Below are 17,998 nucleotides of genomic sequence, written 5' to 3'. Positions count from 1 at the left end.
GTGGCCTCTGGTTCTGGACTCCCCCAACCTTGGGAACATGTTTCCTGCCTCTAACGTGTCCAACCCCTTAATAATCTATGTTTCGATAAGATCCCCAGTCAACCTTCTAAATTCCAGTGTATTGTTTCTGTCTGAAGAAAGGTCTCGACCCGAAACGTCACCCCGTTCCTTCTCTCCACACATGCTGCCCGTCCCACTGAATTACTCCTGCACTTTGCGCCTTGGTAACCACTCCGCTCAGTCCGACTAAACCTACCCGATCTCCCAGTTGCTAAGATCAGAAGAAGCGTCTCGGCCCGAAACGTCACCCATTCCTTCTCTCCTGAGATGCTGCCTGACCCGCTGCATTACTCCAGCATTTTGTGATACTCCTGGTTGCCAAACACTTTAACTCCCCCTCCCATTCCCACGTTGACCTCTCTGTCCTGGGCCTCCTCCATTGTCAGAATGAAGCCCAGCGCAAATTGGAGAAACAGCACCTCATATTTCGCTTGGGCAGGTTACACCCCAACGCTATGAGCATTGACTTCTCTAACATCAACTAACCCTTGCTTTCCCCTCTCTCTCCATCCCTCCCCCCTCCCAGTTCTCCCACCAGTCTGACCGTCCCCCTGAATAAATGTTATCTCTGCTTCGTTGTCACCTTCTCCTAGCTAACAATGATCTATTCTTCCTTTTCGTTGAGCTCATGCCCTTTGATGTCTCATTTTAATACCGTAGCCTTCCTTATCTCCCTGTCTCCCTCTCCCCTGATTCTGTCTGAAGAAGGGTCTCGACCCGAAACGTTAACCATTCCTTCTCTCCAGAGATGCTGCCTGTCCCGCTGAGTTACTCCAGCAATTTGTGTCTATTTTCGATGCAAACAGCATCTGTAGTTCCTCCTTACACACTTGAAATATGTAAACAGATGTTGAGTACTTCCAATATTTTATTGCCACCAGCATTTGATAAAATTGAATGCTTGGGTGACAAGATAAGATGTAAAGTAGAGACAAGATAGAGTCATAAAGTTATTTGCAGTATTATTACACTGCATAAAGTCTAGAAACTGTTGGGAGTATCTCACGGGGCAGGCAGCATCTCTGGAGAAAGGTGATAGGTGACGAGACCCTTCTTCAGACTGACCCCTCTACTCTAAATTCCCTCCACAGATGCTGCCTGACCTGCTGAGTTTCTCCAGCAGTTTGCTTTTTACAGAGGATAGGTTCAGAGACATTTTGAATTGAAAAGGGGAGATAGACTTGTTTTTTTTCCTGAGCTTGGTGCTAGGACGGGAATAGTATCTAAATGAAACGAAATTTCACTAGCTCCGAAGGATTTTATTTTTATTTTGCCTCTCTGTGTTAATTCTCCAGAGCTGGAGAACAAAACTCTTGTCCAGTCTATTGCTGTGCTGCCTTGATTGGATACAAGTGTTCCGGGGGGAAGGGTTTGGTGTGGGACCGGGGTAGCTGTTCGATGTTGCACATGGTCTGGCCTGGTCCCAACAAGGAGCAAGACAGAGCAGCAGGCAGGGAATTGCTCATCATAATGCCGCGGGGGAGGGGTGGGGAGGGGAGGGGAGGGGTGGGGAGGGGAGGGGAGGGGGTGGAGGGGAGGGGGTGGAGGGAAGGGGGGAAAGGAGGGGGAAAGAGGTGAGAGGGAATGGGCAGGGGAGGGGGAAGGACAAGAGGAGAGGTGGTGAGGGTAGAGGAAGAGAGGAGGGGGGAAGAGGGGAGAGGGAGAGGGAGTGGGCAGGGGAGGGGGAAGAGGGGAGGAGGAGAGTGGGGAGAGGGAGTGGGCAGGGGAGGGGGAAGTGGGGAGGTGGAGCGAGAGGAGGAGCGGTGGTGAGGGTAGAGGTGAGAGGGAGAGGAGTGTGGAGAGGGAGTGGGCAGGAGAGGGGGAAGAGGGGAGGTGGAGCGAGAGGAGGAGCGGTGGTGAGGGTAGAGGTGAGAGGGAGAGGAGTGTGGAGAGGGAGTGGGCAGGAGAGGGGGAAGTGGGGAGGTGGAGCGAGAGGAGAAGAGGAGTGGTGGTGAGGGGTGAGAGGGAGAGGAGTGTGGAGAGGGAGTGGGCAGGAGAGGGGGAAGTGGGGAGGTGGAGCGAGAGGAGAAGAGGAGTGGTGGTGAGGGGTGAGAGGTGAGGGGTGAGGGGAGAGGAGTGTGGAGAGGGGAGGTGGAGCGAGAGGAGAGAGGTGAGGGTAGAGGAAGAGGGGAGGGGAGAGATGGAGGGGGAAGTGGGAGGCAGGAGATGAGGAGAAGGGAAGGCCAATTAGCCTTTGTGTGATTCCAACTTTTCCCAAGAGCTCAGTACTGGTGAGCTTTTTGCTATTTACCATTCTTCACTCTGCTGGATGCTTAAACCCAAGTTTCCTTTTGCCTCGTTTATTTTTCCACGCCGAGGGATCTGTCCACACGTTCCAAGGCATCCAGAACTGCGTTTCCGCTTCCCTGCAGCTTTCACCTCCCTGCAGCTGATCCCAGTTCAGGCAATTTTGTGAGAAATGCACACATTGACAATGGGAGGAAGAGAGTGATTGGGTGATATCGCCAGTGGGGGGTGTATGAACCTGTAGATTAGGAGGCTGGATTTGTGTTGGATGTGCACAGCAAAAAAACAAAACAAAAAAAACTGCTGGAGGAATTCTGCCTGAGATGCTGCCTGGCCCGCTGAGTAACTCCAGCATTTGTGTTCTACGCAAAATTCCAGTATCTACCATTCTGTCTGTTTCAATTTTACTTCTAGAGGAATTCATCAGATTATGCAGCATTTGTGGAGACAAAGGGATGGTCAAGACTCTGCATTTGGGCATAGATGCTACATGACCTGCTGAATTTCTCCAGATCTAGTTTTGCCTCCAGATACCAACAGTTGTGGAAATAGGCTGTTCGATACAACTCGTCCATGCCGACCGAGATGCCCCAACTAAGTTAGTCCCACCACTTTGTGTCTCCATTGCACCATGCAGAATTGTATTGCCTTGATAAGCAGAAAAAACTGACAGTGTGGAGGATGCAATTGAATGATGTGCTGAAGGAAAGAAACAACAATGCAAATGGCTGTAAATTAAAATGTCAGGCCTAAACAGGTGCTCACTTTATTTTTAAAGCCACGGAAGCAGGCCCTTTGGCCCAACTCGTCCATACCAATTTTCCGTGGGCCAAAAGGCTTGTTTCTGTGCTGCATCTCTAAAGTAAAGACTGTTTATTAGCATCCATGCAAATCTGAGTTAATGGTCTAATTTGGATATTTGTGTTTGCTTCCAAGCAGCCTCTCCTGAATGGCGTCCCCTGTGGTAGTTGTGCGTCTCCCGCGGGGCCCGGAGGGACAGAGCCGAGGCTTTGACCCCACGTCTGCCCGCTACCACGCCTTGGCACCTTCCACCATTCAAGCTTCGAACAACTGCTCCAGTGCCTGCCTGGCAGAGGAGCAGCGCTCACGCTCTCTGCTCCGGGAACGCTTTCTGCGAAGTCTGATTACGATGACGGGAAAGCCGGTGACCTTTACAATGTATGAGCAGGTGATTGTCACCGCAGCATTCGCCGCCTCTGACATTGACATCCTCAACTTCCAAGTCAAGGCCTTGCAGACGCCATTAGGCATTCAGAAGGAAGCCTTACTCCGCTGTACTGACATCATTGCTTGTACATTTGACCTTGAACACACTCCGCCTATTTGTTAGAAGGGCTGATTTACCCTGTTACCTGTCTGGGTCAGGTCTGAGTCACAACACTGGGGATGAGATTTTTATTCCTTGGAAAGACAAAAAGTGCTGGAGTAACTCAGCGGGTCAGGCAGCATCCCTGGAGAACCTGGATGGGTGACATTTTGTGTCGGGACCCTTCTTCAGACCTGACCCGCTGAGTTGCTCCAGCATTTTGTGTCTATGTGTGGTATAAACTAGCATCTGCAGTTCCTTGCCCATCTGCAGTTACTTATTGAGCATTGAAATTGGGATGGAGATACAAGGAAATGCAGATGCTGATATACAAAAAAAGCATTGGAGTAACTCATCTGAAGAAGGGTCCCGAACAGAAACGTCACCTATCAATGTTCACCAGGGATGCTGCCTGACCCGCTGAGTTCCTTCAGCACTTTGTGTCTTTCATTGGAAAACCAGCATCTGCAGTCCGTTGTTTCTAAATTTTATTCCTTCTCCTATTGAGGATTTTCGCACCCATTCCATTACCTTTGTATCAGGAGGGGAATTACAGGTGGTCCGAGGTGAGATGTACAAAGTGCACTGTTATTATTAATATGTGCAGATTTGGTTTGTGCAGTAAAAATTTGAATAAAAATGTTCCGTTTATAAAAGCATGATTCCAAAATTCTCCATTGTTTCTTGATTATAGAAGTGTTGAAATTGAGACTCCTCGCGCCATTTCTCACACCAGAATTTTCACACCAAGAAACATATTATTACACATATAACATAGAACTACTGTGAATGTGTGATCGATGGTCAGCGTGTGCTCGGTGGCTGAAGTGCATGTTTCTATGCTGTAATTCCAGAACTAACACTGAAATTATTTGCTGCTTCCCTATTTTTTAATATCTTGAGAAGTTTAAAACCTAAACTAGGTGCACTGACCCATTGAAGCTGCCTGACCTCCTGTGCATCTCCAGTACTTTGTGTTTTGCATCTGCGGTTCCTTGTGTCTACCTTTTCAACAGCCACCATAACCACCATGGACTGAATGTCTCTCGTTTCCCTTTCCCGTGGCTTTCAGCCTGAAGAAGGGTTTCGACCTGAAACGTCACCCGTTTCTTCACTCCAGAGATGCTGCCTGCCTGACCCGCTGAGTTACACCAGCATTTTGCGTCTACCTTTAATTTAAACCAGCATTGCAGTTTTCTTTCCAACTACACATGTTGCCTGTCCCGCTCAGTTACTCCAGTTTTTTGTGTCTATCTTCGGACTGAATGGCATCACGGTGCACTGAATGTCTCCTTTCAACTCACACAGATTTTCTTTGAGAGGTACAGGGTATCACAAAATGCTGGAGTAACTCAGCGGGTCTGGCAGCATCTCAGGAGAAAAGGAATGGGTGACATTTCAGGTCGAGACCCTTCTTCAGACTGATGCTAATTTCTTTTAGAGTAATATCAAATTATATGAATTGATATTGCAATAAAAAGAAAATCTGTGTGATATGCAACCTTGTGATCACTATGAGCAGGAGGACAGTTGTGGATTCTTCAGCATTAAAAAAAAAACTTTATTTGCCACCTTCTCTCCTGAGATGCTGCCTGACCTGCTGAGTTACTCCAGCATTTTGTGAATATATACCTTCGATTTGTACCAGCATCTGCAGTTGTTTTCTTACACTGTATTTAAATCCCTATTTAAAGGAGCATGTCGCCCGCTCAGGTGCCCATCGGTTAGCGAGCTGGTCGTACAACACCAGACTTTAATTGCCTCAAGAATTAGTGTCGGCATAAAACTAAAGAGACTTCAGACCCGACTTTAGACTTTAAGAGATTAGACTTTAAGAGATTTGACCCGCCCGCTCGCCGGGTGACGCTGACCAATCATGGGGCGGGTGATGTCACCGCGCTGTGGGTCCGGTTGGCTGATTGGGCGGGCGGGGGGGTGTCAGTCATGGGGAAGGGGTGGGTGCGCAGGCGCGGGGCCGGCGTGCGCGTGTGTGCGCGTGTGTGCGCGTGTGTGCGCAGGCGCGGGGCCGGCGTGCGCGTGTGTGCGCGTGTGTGCGCAGGCGCGGGGCCGGCGTGCGCGTGTGTGCGCAGGCGCTCTGCTGCCCCGGCGGTTGGGGAGGGAGCTCGGTGCCGCCATGAGCCACAGCAACAGCGGCTCCGCCGTCGCCGCCAACTTCAGGCACCGTAAGTTGCGTACGTGGCCCGGTTTTTAAATGTCGACCTCGTTAGGGGCTGGCTGGAAGATTCACGAAATATGTGGTGGTTTTCCGCCGGTGAAAGGGCAGCTCGGCGGCGGCGGCGGCGGCCTCTTCCTCAGCGACCCGGGTGACTGAGGGTGAGGGCCGGGGGATGGTGGACGGTGGGATTGTCTACCTCCCGATCCGAGGACACCACCCCGGCTGTGTGGCGCCAAGGCGAGAGATCGGGGGGGGGTTAGGGGGTGCCAGGGACTGGGGTCAGCGGGCTCCAGAGGGGCCGGGGGAGGATCAAGAGGTGACAGGGTTAGGGAGGGTCAGAGGAAATGGGGCCGGATTGTAAGGGAGCAAAGGGTGGGGGGGGGGGGGGGCACGTTTAGGAGGGACTGGCGTCAGGGGGCTTCAGGGTAAGGGGGTTGAGGCCAAGACAAGAGGTCGGGGTGGGGGTGCCAGGGGGTGGGGGTGCCAGGGGGTGAGGGTGCCAGGGGGTGGGGGTGCCAGGGGGTGAGGGTGCCAGGGGGTGGGGGTGCCAGGGGGTGAGGGTGCCAGGGGGTGAGGGTGCCAGGGGGGTGAGGGTGCCAGGGGGTGGGGGTGCCAGGGGGTGAGGGTGCCAGGGGGTGAGGGTGCCAGGGGGTGGGGGTGCCAGGGGGTGAGGGTGCCAGGGGGTGGGGGTGCCAGGGGGATGAGGGTGCCAGGGGGTGAGGGTGCCAGGGGGGTGAGGGTGCCAGGGGGATGAGGGTGCCAGGGGGATGAGGGTGCCAGGGGGATGAGGGTGCCAGGGGGATGAGGGTGCCAGGGGGTGGGGGTGCCAGGGGGATGAGGGTGCTAGGGGGTGAGGGTGTCAGGGGGTGGGGGTGCCAGGGGGGTGGGGGTGCCAGGGGGATGAGGGTGCCAGGGGGTGAGGGTGCCAGGGGGTGGGGGTGCCAGGGGGATGAAGGTGCCAGGGTGTGAGGGTGCCAGGGGGGTGAGGGTGCTAGGGGGGTGAGGGTGCCAGGGACTGGGGTCAACAGGGGTTAGGGGAGGATAAAAGGGTGACGGGATGGGGGGTCAGAGGAAATGGGGCCGGATTGTAAGGGAACAAAGGGGGGGAATTGGGGGGGGGGGAGATAAGTTCAGGAGGGACTGGCGTCAGGGGGCCTCAGGGTAAGGGGGTTGAGGCCAAGACAAGAGGTCGGGGTGAGGGTGCCAGGGGTTGGGGGAGGATCAAAGGATGACGGGATAGGGGGTCAGGGGACGACAGGGGTCGGAGCAAAAAGGTCAGGGGTATTCGAGTCCGGGATGAGTGCCAGGGTCCTGGGGTGGGTGTGCCGGAGTCCTGAGGGTGAGTGAGGGAGGGAGGGGCGGCGGGGGGGGGTTGGTGCCAGGGCCCTGTGAGGAAGGTGTAGGCACAAGGGACCCTTTGCAGTAATGTTTGGGGGCGCAAAGGTTGGAGAGTGGAAGGGTGTGGAGGCGTGAGATTGGGTCGGGCGATCGAGTGGTTGGGGGACAGGGAGAGAGGCTCCATGGCCCCACAGGGTAGAGTGAGGGGACATCAGAGTCCTGAGTGTGTGGTGTGGTGTGGTGGGAAGGGTCAGTGGGTGTGGAGTGGGTGCAGGCAGCAGTGTGGTGCAGGGGTCTGCGGGATGGAGAAAGTTTAAAATGTGAGTGTTAGGAGAATTGTGTCGGGTGGCTTTGGGGAAAATACCACCCATTCACTTCTCTCATATCCCTCTGACTCTGGGAAGATAAGGATACACCAAATACCCCCACAATGTCAGGAGACTAATATGTTACTCCAAAGACTCTGCATTTTGAGGCAAAATTGAACGGTTTGAGTGGAATTGGAGATTTGACCCTGAGATTACCGCTGTTCCTCAATTTTTAGGGAACTAATTTTTTGTTTAGTTTCGGGTGGAAACCGGCCCTTCAGCCCACCGTGTCCAAGTTGACCCACACACTAGTTCTATCCTACACACTAGGGACAATTTACAAAAGCCAATTAACCTACAAACCTGTACAAATTTGGATTGTGGGAGGAAACTGGAGCACACAGAGGAAACATGGTCACACGAAGGCCGTACAGACAGCACTCATAGTCAGGATCAAACCCAAGACTGGCATTGTAAGGCAGCAACTATACAGCTGCAGCACTGTGATGCTCTGGTGTATGATACTATATTTTGTATCTTTCCACTTACAACACTTGTCTTGTGATTTGAGATTGTGGGTTTTAACTCTAGGATTTGAGATTTCAATTCTCATTCTAAAGACTAAGCTGACAGACTATCTTTTGAATCGTTTCCCTCTCAGTTGTGCATAGTCTGCACCGATTGTAGCTGCATTATTATCCAATTATCCTGACAATGTCATTAATACTACTCATCATACAATGATACAGTCATACAAGGTTTATTGAGTGTTTTTTTAAAACGTATACGAGACCAAGTGGACCCGTTGGGTCCAAACCTCTCCTGCATTGGTGCAGGACCCCCTCCTCCTCGTCACCCCTCCTCAGCTCTCCCCCATCCCCTTCACCCCTCTCCACCCCACCAACTCCCCCTCCCCATGCCCTCCCTCCCATCCCCTTCACCCCTCCACCATCCTCTCTCCCCCCTCCCTACCCCCATCCTCTCCCTTCACCCCTCCCGCCCCCCTCGGCCCAACCGTGGAGCCGTTGAAATCTTTTTTTTAAATGGTTCTATAGTACAGATACAGTGTAAGCGAGCCTGTTGGATACAAAATTGGTGTAGCAGTCATGGTGGTAGTAGAGGGTTGTGTTTCATATTGGAGGCCTATGCCAGTGGTGTCAGCAGGAATCAGTGCTCCGTCCCCTGTGGTGTCATCAGTGCTAAGGATTTGTATGAGGATGTAGGTGGAAGGTTGAACAAGTTTGTGGATGACACCAAAATTAGTGGGACAGTGGACAGTGAAGAAAGTTATCCAAGGTTACAGAATGTAGATCAACGGGCAGCACAATGGTGGAGCAGTTAAAAACTGAAGGGGCTGTTTCCATGTTGTATGATTCCATCTTGTGTAAATTCTGTCTGGAAATCATAGATTCCAGTAAAGCTCAGTGGCCAGAGTGTCAACTTCATTCTGTGACTGGTTGCCTGTAATCTACGGAGGACTGACCGCCTCGCTGAATCTTAGCAGCGGCTGACTAGCAGTCTGTCCGTCTTTTTTTTGTTGAGTGTCGGTGTTGGGATGATTTTTATATATATTTTTTTGGTTGTGTATGTGTGGGAGGGGGTGGTGGTGTGTGGGGTGTGGGTGGGTGGGTGTGGGGAACTTTTCTCTTCCTCACGGCGCGGGGTGCGGCTCGGCTGCGGGGCCTAACATCCCCCGGTGTGGCTCGGCCGCTGGACTTTACATCCCGGTGCGGCTTGGCCGCTGGACTTTACATCCCGGTGCGGCTTGGCCGCTGGACTTACATCGCCCGGTGCAGCTCGGCTGCGGGGCTTAACACCGCCCGGTGCAACTCGGCTGCGGGACTTTACATCGCCCGGTGCAGCTCGGCTGCGGGGCTTAACACCGCCCGGTGCAGCTCGGCTGCGGGGCTTAACACCGCCCGGTGCGGCTCGGCTGCGGGACTTTTCACCGCTGGTGCGGCTCGGCTGCGGGACTTAACACCGCCCGGTGCGGCTCGGCTGCGGGACTTTTCACCGCTGGTGCGGCTCGGCTGCGGGACTTAGCTGCGCAAGGCTTGGTCGCGGGCCTTTCATCGCCCGGTTCGGCCGCGAGACGTTTCAGCGCCCGGTGCGGGGACTGTGCGGGTCGGTCGGGGACGAGCTGTCTGTCCGTGGGCGTGGGGAAGAGAGGGGAAGTTTTGTTGCCTCCATCACAGTGAGGGGGTGTTTGGAGTCACTGTGATGGACGTTTGTGTTGGGGTTATGTGTCTTGTGTTCTTTTTTTTTTCTATGACTGCTATGTAGTTTCGTTCGGTACTTTGGTACCGAACGACAAATAAAGCTCTGTTATGTTATACCTGTTATCATGATTTCTTGAATACGGGGGTGAAGCATCATTGAAAGCTTTGGAGTTTCTTGAACCAGAGTAAGAGTCTCAACATGAAAATAATCAGTCTGAACAAAGATCCCAACAAAACGATGTATTCATCACTGTCCACGTTCTCCAGAGATGCTGCCTGACCCAGCGCTGTGTCTTTGAATAATGCAGTTTTTATATATGCAGTTCCTTGTATCTACATAAGATCTTGCTGTTAGTTTGATGGTTTTGTTTGGTTAAAAGACGGTTTGGATAAAATAGCTGCCCATCTACATTTGAAATTCCCTCTCTGAAAAGCCCTTAACTTGAAATCTAGAGCAGTTTGAAAAGATGTACAAAAAGAACGCAGGCGGCAAAAAAGGCGCAGCAGTAGAGTTGCTGCCTTACAGCTCCAGAGACCGAGCTTCGATTCTGACCACGGGCGCTGTCTGTGCGGACTTTGCAAGATCTCCCTGTGATCATGTGCGTTTTTTCCGGGTGCCCCAGTTTCCTCCCACACTCCAAAGACGTGCGGGTGTGTAGGTTAATTGGTTTCTGTAAAATAAATTGTCCCAAGCGTGTAGGATAGAAGTTGTGTACAGACGACCTCTTTTGAATGATGTTGCAACAAGAACTCGGTGAGGAAGGCATGTTTATCAAAATCGCCCTAGGGGTTCCTTGCACCCATTTCTAGCCATCTGTCACGCCATCATTCAGTGGGAACCAGTCTTCCATGAACCCAGGTATTAAGTGTGCCTTGTCCAATACATAGAAAACAGTACAGCACTGGAGCTGTCTCTTTGGCCCACAACATCTATGCTGACCATGATCACACATCTGCCTGCACTTGGACTATATCCCTTCATTTCTGTCATCAATATTGTATCACGTTTGCTTTCCCTGGCAGTGCATTTCAGACACCTGTGTTTTTTTAAAGAACAGTTGGCTTTGTAAACCTCCCTTAGATTTTACCCCTGCTATCTTTCAGCTGTGCCCTCTACTATCCGACATTTCCACCCTGGGGGAAAAAACACTGACCATCTACCTTGTCATCGCCAATCATAATTTTATATACTTCTATTACGTTGCCCCTCAGACTTTGAAGCTTGACGGAAAGCAACCTAAGTTTGTCCAGCCTCTCCTTTTAGCTAATGCTCTCCAATCCAGCCAATCGCCTGGCAAACGCTTCTGCTCCCACTCCAAATCCTCTGCATCCTCCCTATAATGCGGTGATCCAAACTACACACAATACTCCAAATGTGGCATGACCAAAGTTTTATACCGCTGAAACATGGCTTCCCATCTTTTCCGTGTAGGAAAGAACTGCTGATGCTGGTTTAACCTAAGACAGACACAAAAAGCTGGAGTAACTCAGCGGAACAGGCAGCATCTCTGGATAGATGGAATGGGTCGAGAGAAAGCTGGAGTAACTCAGCGGGACAGGCAGCATCTCTGGATCGAAGGAATGGGTGATGTTTCGGGTCGAGACCCTTCTTCAGACTGGGTCACCCATTCTTTCTCGAGAGAGAGAAGCTGCCTGTCCCGCTGAGTTACTCCAGCTTTTTGTGTCTATCTTCCCATCTTTTACACTCTACAACCTGACCAATGAAAGCAAGCACGCTGCCTTTCTACTCACGTTGCCACTTTCAGGGAGTTTTGGACTTGCACCCCAAAATCTTTTTGTACGTGAATGCTCCCAAAGGTTTTGGCATTTACTGCACACTTTCCTCTTGCATTTAACTTCGCAAAATGCATTACCCCACACTTGTCCAGATTAATTTCCCATCTGTCATTTCCCCATATTTCCATCTCGTCCATAATTCTACTGAATCCTTCGATGACCTTCCACACCAACTGCTCCTCTGTCACTTTTTCTGTCATCTTCAAACTTGGCGATCACCCCATTTACATTTTCATCCAATGTTTTTGTACAACATACTTTGGAATTTAAATTTTAGTTCCAGGTCCAATTTCACCCCGTGCTGACTTTTGTGCACTTTGTCAAACATGTTCCCTTGTTGGTTGTTTTGCCGTGAACTGGGTTGTAGATCTGGGGCAGGGATTCTGGTGACTTTGAGTGTTTTCTACAGCAGGGCTGGAGGAGCTGGATTTGTTCTGTTTGTAACCCAGGCCAGCTTACTCTCCCACTCTTCATTGCAGCTGCCAAGGTGAGGACGAGGGTCGCAGGGCATCCCAGTAACCTCTTTGAAGACACCAGCGGAAACATGGATGCTCAGCCGTTTGAACCCGTGTACGAGGGGCCCGCGGCGGGCTTTGGCCTCGCAAGACCCGGCATCCTCAGTGACCCCATGATGTCTAACCTGGCGATGGCCTACGGGAGCAGCTTGGCAAGTCAAGGGAAGAACATCGTGGATAAAAATGTAAGGGTCTTTGTGACTGTGAGCGAAGGCAGATCAGAATTCTTCTCACAGCACATGGCATCTTCCACTTTGCCAGCTGAACCAAGGATGTTCAGCACACAGTTGGGGCGGCAAGATGGCGCAACGGTAGAGTTGCTGCCTTACAGCACCAGGAACCCACGTTCAATCCTAACTATGGGTGCTGTTGTATGTTCTCCCTGTGACCTGCGTGGGTTTTCTCCGGGTGCTCCGGTTTCCTCCCACACTCCAAAAACGAACAGGTTTATAGGTTGATTGACTTTGGTGAAATTGTAAATTGTCCCATGTGTGTGTAATGTGCGGGGAATGCTGATCGTTAGGTTGGTGCAGACTCAGCGGGTTGAAGAGCTGGTTTCTGCGCTGTATCTCTAAACTAATCTGAGCAGCTGCTCTGGCTGAGAGTATGTTCTCAATTCCAGTGACAGAGATAGGTGTGGCAAAGGATCACTGCTGGATACTGTGCACCAGCGGGGCAATGGTGGAATGAACAGCCACAACCATGGCAAACCCTTGGGTGAGGGAGTGATCATTTCCAAGCCAAACTCCATCAGCACCCTGCTAATCCGCACTGAATAAGGCATGGGATTTCTGTGGACCCATGCATAGAAACAGGCCCTTTAGACCAACTTGCCCAGGCCAACCAAGATGCCCCATCTAGTCTCACCTGCCTGCTTTGACCAATATCCCTCTAAACCGTGCCTGTTAGTTTATTGTCACGTGTACCGAGGTGCAGTCAAAAAAGCTTTTGTTGCGTGCTAACCAGTCAGCGGAAAGACAACACATGATCACAATCGAGCTGTCCACATCCATGTATCTGTCCAAATGTCTTTTAAATAAAACACAAGAAAGTAGGACTAGGCCACTCGGCTCCTCAGGCCTGCCTCCACCATCCATTTTGATGAAGGCTGATCTACCCCAGGCCACAGCTCCACCTCTGTACCAGCTCCCATACTTCTCAATCCTCGGATCTTTCAAAAATGTATCTACCCCCCATTTTAAATATTTCTCTAACATTCATGAGAATTCCACAGATTCTACAACTCGGCAGGAATAGGAGTGTGCCTGACCAAGGAACTTCCAGGCATGGGATCGTGGTCAAGAAATAGCTTTAGCACCGCACAAAAGATTAGAGGGGTCTGGGCCAAATGCAGGCAATGGAACTAGCTCAGGAAGGCATTTTGGTTGACATGAACGAGATAGGCTGAAGGGTCTGTTTCCCTGCTGTACATCTCCACAACTCTGGAGCAGTTTTTGTCATCTTCCAGAAGCAGCTTCATCCTCTGAAACTTACTCAATTTTCAGTTACTGATGCAATGTGCTTCTTGCTGCCTGCAGATCGATCGTTTTATTCCAGTGAGCAGATTGAAGTATTATTTTGCTGTGGACACGATTTATGTCGGAAAGAAGCTGGGTCTCGTCGTCTTTCCCTACATGCACCAGGTAAGGAGTGAGGTCCTTTTAGAAATATAGAAAATAGATGTAGGAGTAGGCCAATCGGCCCTTCGAGCCAGCACCCCCAGTCAATGTGATCATCCACAATCAGTACCCTGTTTTAGTTTAAAGATGCAGAAGATTCCTTTGGTTATATTCTATCTGATGTAATCTTAAAACTCACTGAGTCTTCTGGGATCTTGAGATACAAAGCAGCCTTTCTTATCTCATACCATCCGTTTAGAATCGCCCCTGCGGCAATGCCTCAAAGGACGTGCAGCGTAGGTTTACTAGGTTAATTCCCGGAATGGCGGGACTGTCATATGTTGAAAGACTGGAGAGATAGGCTTGTATACACTTGAATTTAGAAGGATGAGAGGGGATCTTATCGAAACATAAGATTATTAAGGGGTTAGACACGTTAGAGGCAGGAAACATGTTTCCAATGTTGGGGGAGTCCAGAACAAGGGGCCACAGTTTAAGAATAAGGGGTAGGCCATTTAGAACTGAGACGAGGAAAAACTTTTTCAGTCAGAGTGTTGTGAATCTGTGGAATTCTCTGCCTCAGAAGGCAGTGGAGGCCAATTCTCTGAATGCATTCAAGAGAGAGCTAGATAGAGCTCTTAAGGATAGCGGAGTCAGGGGGTATGGGGAGAAGGCAGGAACAGGGTACTGATTGAGAATGATCAGCCATGATCACATTGAATGGCGGTGCTGGCTCGAAGGGCCAAATGGCCTCCTCCTGCACCTATTGTCTAAACATAGAACAGCACAGGGTCAGGCACTTTGGCCCACAATGTCTGATGCCAATTTAAACTACAGCCTACACATGTTCCATATCCTTCCATTCCATGCACATCCATGTGCCTGTCTAAAAGTCGCTTAAATGCCACTATCGTATCTTCCTCTGTCGCCAACCCGAGCAGTGCAGTGCTGGCACCTTTTCACTGGCAAGGCTATGTTCGCTTGAGGGCATGAATAGTCCTCCTTAATATGGGGCTGGAGTGTCATCTGGTGCAGGCTTAATTACGGGGGGCTTGCCTTCGCTGAAACACAATGGGAACATTATGATAATGAGCTCGAGTGGAAGGATGTCGATTTGCTGGGTGAAGCAAGAAGATGGTGTATAAGATGGAACAATATGGTGTATAAGTAGGTTACACAGTAGCGTAATTGTAGAGCTGCCGCCTTACAGCGCCAGAGACCCGGGTTCGATCCTGGCCACGGGTGCTGTCTGCACAGAGAATGCACGTTCTCCCTATAACTGCGTGGGTTTTGTCCGGGTGCTCCAGTTTCCACCCACACTCCCCACACGTGCAGGTTTGTAGGCTAATTGACCTCTGTAAATTGTCCCTAGTGTGTGTGTGGGATAGTGCTTGTGCTTGGGGTGATCGCTGGTCGACATGGACCCGGTGGGCTGAAGGGCCAGTTTCCTCGCTGTATTTGTAAAGTCTAAAGATCATGAGGGGAATAGATAGAGTTGATCCACAGAGTCTGTTATCCAAAGTAGGGGAATTAATAACCAGAGGACTTGGGTTTAAGGGAGAGGGAAACAATTTAATAGGAACCTGAGGGGCAGCTTTTTCACACAGAAGGTGGTGGGGGTATGGAACGAGCTGCCAGAGGAGGTAGTTGGGGCATTTACTATAACAGCATTTAAAAGTCATTTGGATCGATAGAAAAGATTTAGAGGGATATGGGCCAAATTCGGGCAGGTGGGAAGGTAAAAAACCTGCAGATGCTGGTTTAAATCGAAGGTAGACACAAAATGCTGGAGTAACTCAGCGGGTCAGGCAGCATCTCTGGAGAGAAGGAATGGGTGACGTTTCGGGTCGAGACCCAAAATGCTGGAGTAACTCTGCGGGTCAGGCAGCATCTCTGGCGAGAAGGAATGGGTGACGTTTCGGGTCGAGATCCTAGGGTCTCGACACGAAACGTCACCCATTCCTTCTCTCCAGAAATGCTGCCTGACCCGCTGAGTTACTCCAGCATTTTGTTTTGTGTCTACCTTCGGGCACGTGGGACTAGTGTAGATGGAGCAGCTTGGTCAGCATGGGTGTGGGGCCGGAGGGCCGTTTTATGGATGTGAGGCCGCAGGGCCGTTTTCCATGCTGCATGTCTTGATGGTTGAGGAGAGGGTGGCAGTGTTCCACCGTGACGTGGAAATGTAGAACGAGGGTCAGTTTTGGAAAACGAAATGGTTGCTTTTCACCCTTTCTGTTGACAGAACTGGGAGGTACAGTACCAACAAGATACTCCGGTGGCACCTCGAGTGGAAGTAAACGCTCCTGACTTGTATATTCCAGGTGAGTGCCTGAACTCGGAAGCGCTCATGGTTATAACCAGGTCTATGAGTTCTCACAGGGTCCCCACGATAGTCAACATTGGTCAGGCAGCACTGTGGCGAGAGAGCCTTACAGCGCCAGAGACACGGGTACAATCCCGACCACGGGACCTTGTCTGTACAGACTTTTGTACATTCTCCCCGTGATCTGCGTGGGGTTTCTCCGAGATCTCCGGTTTCTTCCCACGCTCCAAAGATGTACATGGTTTTTTTTTGGTTAATTAGCTTGATATAAGTCTCATCTGTTCAGCACAGCCTTCAATCACTGACCGTTACCTCACCTTCTTTTTCCTTTTCTCTTCGTTTACTCATTTATCTATTTCTTTTCTTTTATGTTTTAGTAAACCTTGTAAAGCATCTTTGAGTGTTAGAAAAGCGCTATATAAATGTAATGCATTATTATTATTATTATTATAAATTGTCCCCGTGTGTTTAGGATTGTGTTAATGTGCGGGGGTCGATGGGCCGAGGGGCCTGTTTCCGCGCTGTATCTCTAAACTAAACTACCATGTAGATGTCCCAAGTGAACATGTTGAAATATCATTTTATCCACAAAATGCTGGAGTAACTCAGCAGGTCAGGCAGCATCTCGGGAGAGAAGGAATGGGTGACGTTTCGGGTCGAGACCCTTCTTCAGACTGATGTCGGGGGTGGGACAAAGGAAGGATATAGGTGGAGACAGGAAGATAGAGGGAGATCTGGGAAGGAGGAGGGGAAGGGAGGGACAGAGGAGCTATCTGAAGTTGGAGAAGTCGACGTTCATACCACCGGGCTGCAAACTGCCCAGGCGAAATATGAGGTGCTGCTCCTCCAATTTCTGGCGGGCCTCACTATGGCACTGGAGGAGGCCCATGACAGAGAGGTCAGACTGGGAATGGGAGGGGGAGTTAAAGTGCTGGGCCACCGGGAGATCAGTTTTGTTAATGCAGACCGAGCGCATGGCAGGTTATTGCGAATTGACACCGTTCACCGTTCTGCATCTAATGGCTGTATCTCTCTCTCTTCCTTCCTTCAGCAATGGCATTCATCACATATTTACTGGTGGCTGGATTTGCCCTTGGGACTCAGAGCAGGTGAAGACCTTTTATCACTGACAGTCCTGTCTCTCCATTCTCTGATCCAACAGTTGAGCATGTTTAAGTGGGATGTCTGGAGTTGAGATAATGCATTTTAATTAGTGTTATGCTTAAAGGACTTGAGCGCCAGGAAATGTGTGTTGTCTTGCCAGCCATGGACAAACATTTCTAGCTGTATTCTATTTTGCACACACCATTGACTCCACCTACACTTCACGCTGCCTCGGGAAAACATCCAACATAATGAAAGATGTGTCCCGCCCCAGTCATTTCCCTTATCAGCCTTCTAAACGATCCTTCCATCAGCGAGGGTACTGTCTGATTCTCCTCTAACTCACTGTGAACATTGGACTTTGTCTCTGGATCTGTAGCGCTATACTGCTCAGAACTATATTCTGCACTCTGTACCTTTTACTTTGCTCCACTGATTGTGACTTGATTGTATTTATGTATAGTATTATCTGATTTTGATTGGATAGCATGCAAAACAAACTGTTCAACTGATAAACTAAGTACACCTGATAATAAATCCTTGTATAGTAAGCTCTTGTTTCGAACAGGGTAGTAATAACCAGTATAAAACAAGAAACTGCAGATGCTGGTTTATTGAAGATACAAAATGCTCAGCAGGTCAGGCAGCCTCCTGGAGCACATGAATTGGTGGCACTTTAGGTTGAGATCATTCTTCAGATACTCCTTTGTCTGAAGAAGGGTCTCGACCCGGAATGTCACCAATCCATGCGCTCCAGATATGCTGTCTGGCCCGCTGATAATAACTAGGTTTTGTTCTTTAATAACATTATTCAAGGGATAACTATTGGCCGGTCACTGGGCATAATTTCTGGCTTCACGGCAAAACCTTTGGATCTTTCATTTGACCCAGAGAGAGATGGTGGGGGGTTAGTTTAATGACCAGTCTGAAAGATGGCCGTCAAGTCAAGTCAAGTCAAATTTATT

The 17,998-nt window shown here is 50.3% G+C and overlaps 2 protein-coding genes across 5 annotated transcripts in view; both read left to right on the top strand.

The window, feature by feature from the left end:
- The first annotated feature begins 1,459 nt into the window (after positions 1–1,459).
- On the top strand, positions 1,460–4,281 carry gemin7 (gem (nuclear organelle) associated protein 7). 3 transcript variants are annotated; one of them, XM_078431007.1, is made up of 2 exons: positions 1,460–1,510; positions 3,247–4,281. In XM_078431007.1, exon 2 carries the CDS (start codon positions 3,257–3,259, stop codon positions 3,656–3,658), a length of 402 nt encoding a protein of 133 aa, XP_078287133.1. In that variant the 5' UTR covers positions 1,460–1,510; positions 3,247–3,256; the 3' UTR covers positions 3,659–4,281. The 3 variants fall into 3 exon arrangements, with proteins under 3 accessions (XP_078287133.1, XP_078287134.1, XP_078287135.1); XM_078431008.1 differs by lacking the exon at positions 1,460–1,510 and adding an exon at positions 2,213–2,291; XM_078431009.1 differs by lacking the exon at positions 1,460–1,510 and adding an exon at positions 2,312–3,064.
- A 1,438-nt stretch (positions 4,282–5,719) lies between these two features.
- yif1b (Yip1 interacting factor homolog B (S. cerevisiae)) overlaps positions 5,720–17,998 on the top strand; it is a 17,486-nt gene continuing 5,207 nt past the window's right edge. The window contains exons 1-5 of one of the 2 annotated variants that reach the window (XM_078430997.1): positions 5,720–5,817; positions 11,952–12,172; positions 13,526–13,630; positions 15,849–15,927; positions 16,981–17,038. In XM_078430997.1, the coding sequence (XP_078287123.1) occupies positions 5,769–5,817; positions 11,952–12,172; positions 13,526–13,630; positions 15,849–15,927; positions 16,981–17,038 (512 nt within the window). In that variant the 5' untranslated portion in view covers positions 5,720–5,768. Of the gene's footprint in view, positions 5,827–11,951; positions 12,173–13,525; positions 13,631–15,848; positions 15,928–16,980; positions 17,039–17,998 lie in introns of both variants that reach the window. The other variant, XM_078430996.1, reaches the window with a different exon arrangement.

This window comes from Rhinoraja longicauda, chromosome 41 (genome assembly GCF_053455715.1).
Source record: "Rhinoraja longicauda isolate Sanriku21f chromosome 41, sRhiLon1.1, whole genome shotgun sequence".
NCBI lineage: Eukaryota > Metazoa > Chordata > Chondrichthyes > Rajiformes > Arhynchobatidae > Rhinoraja > Rhinoraja longicauda.
This window is presented reverse-complemented; position numbering and strand designations above follow the sequence as displayed.

Coding starts and splice junctions, on each gene's coding strand:
- gemin7 (XM_078431007.1), top strand. CDS start 3,257: ATGGCGTCCCCTGTGGTAGTTGTGCGTCTCCCGCGGGGCCCGGAGGGA.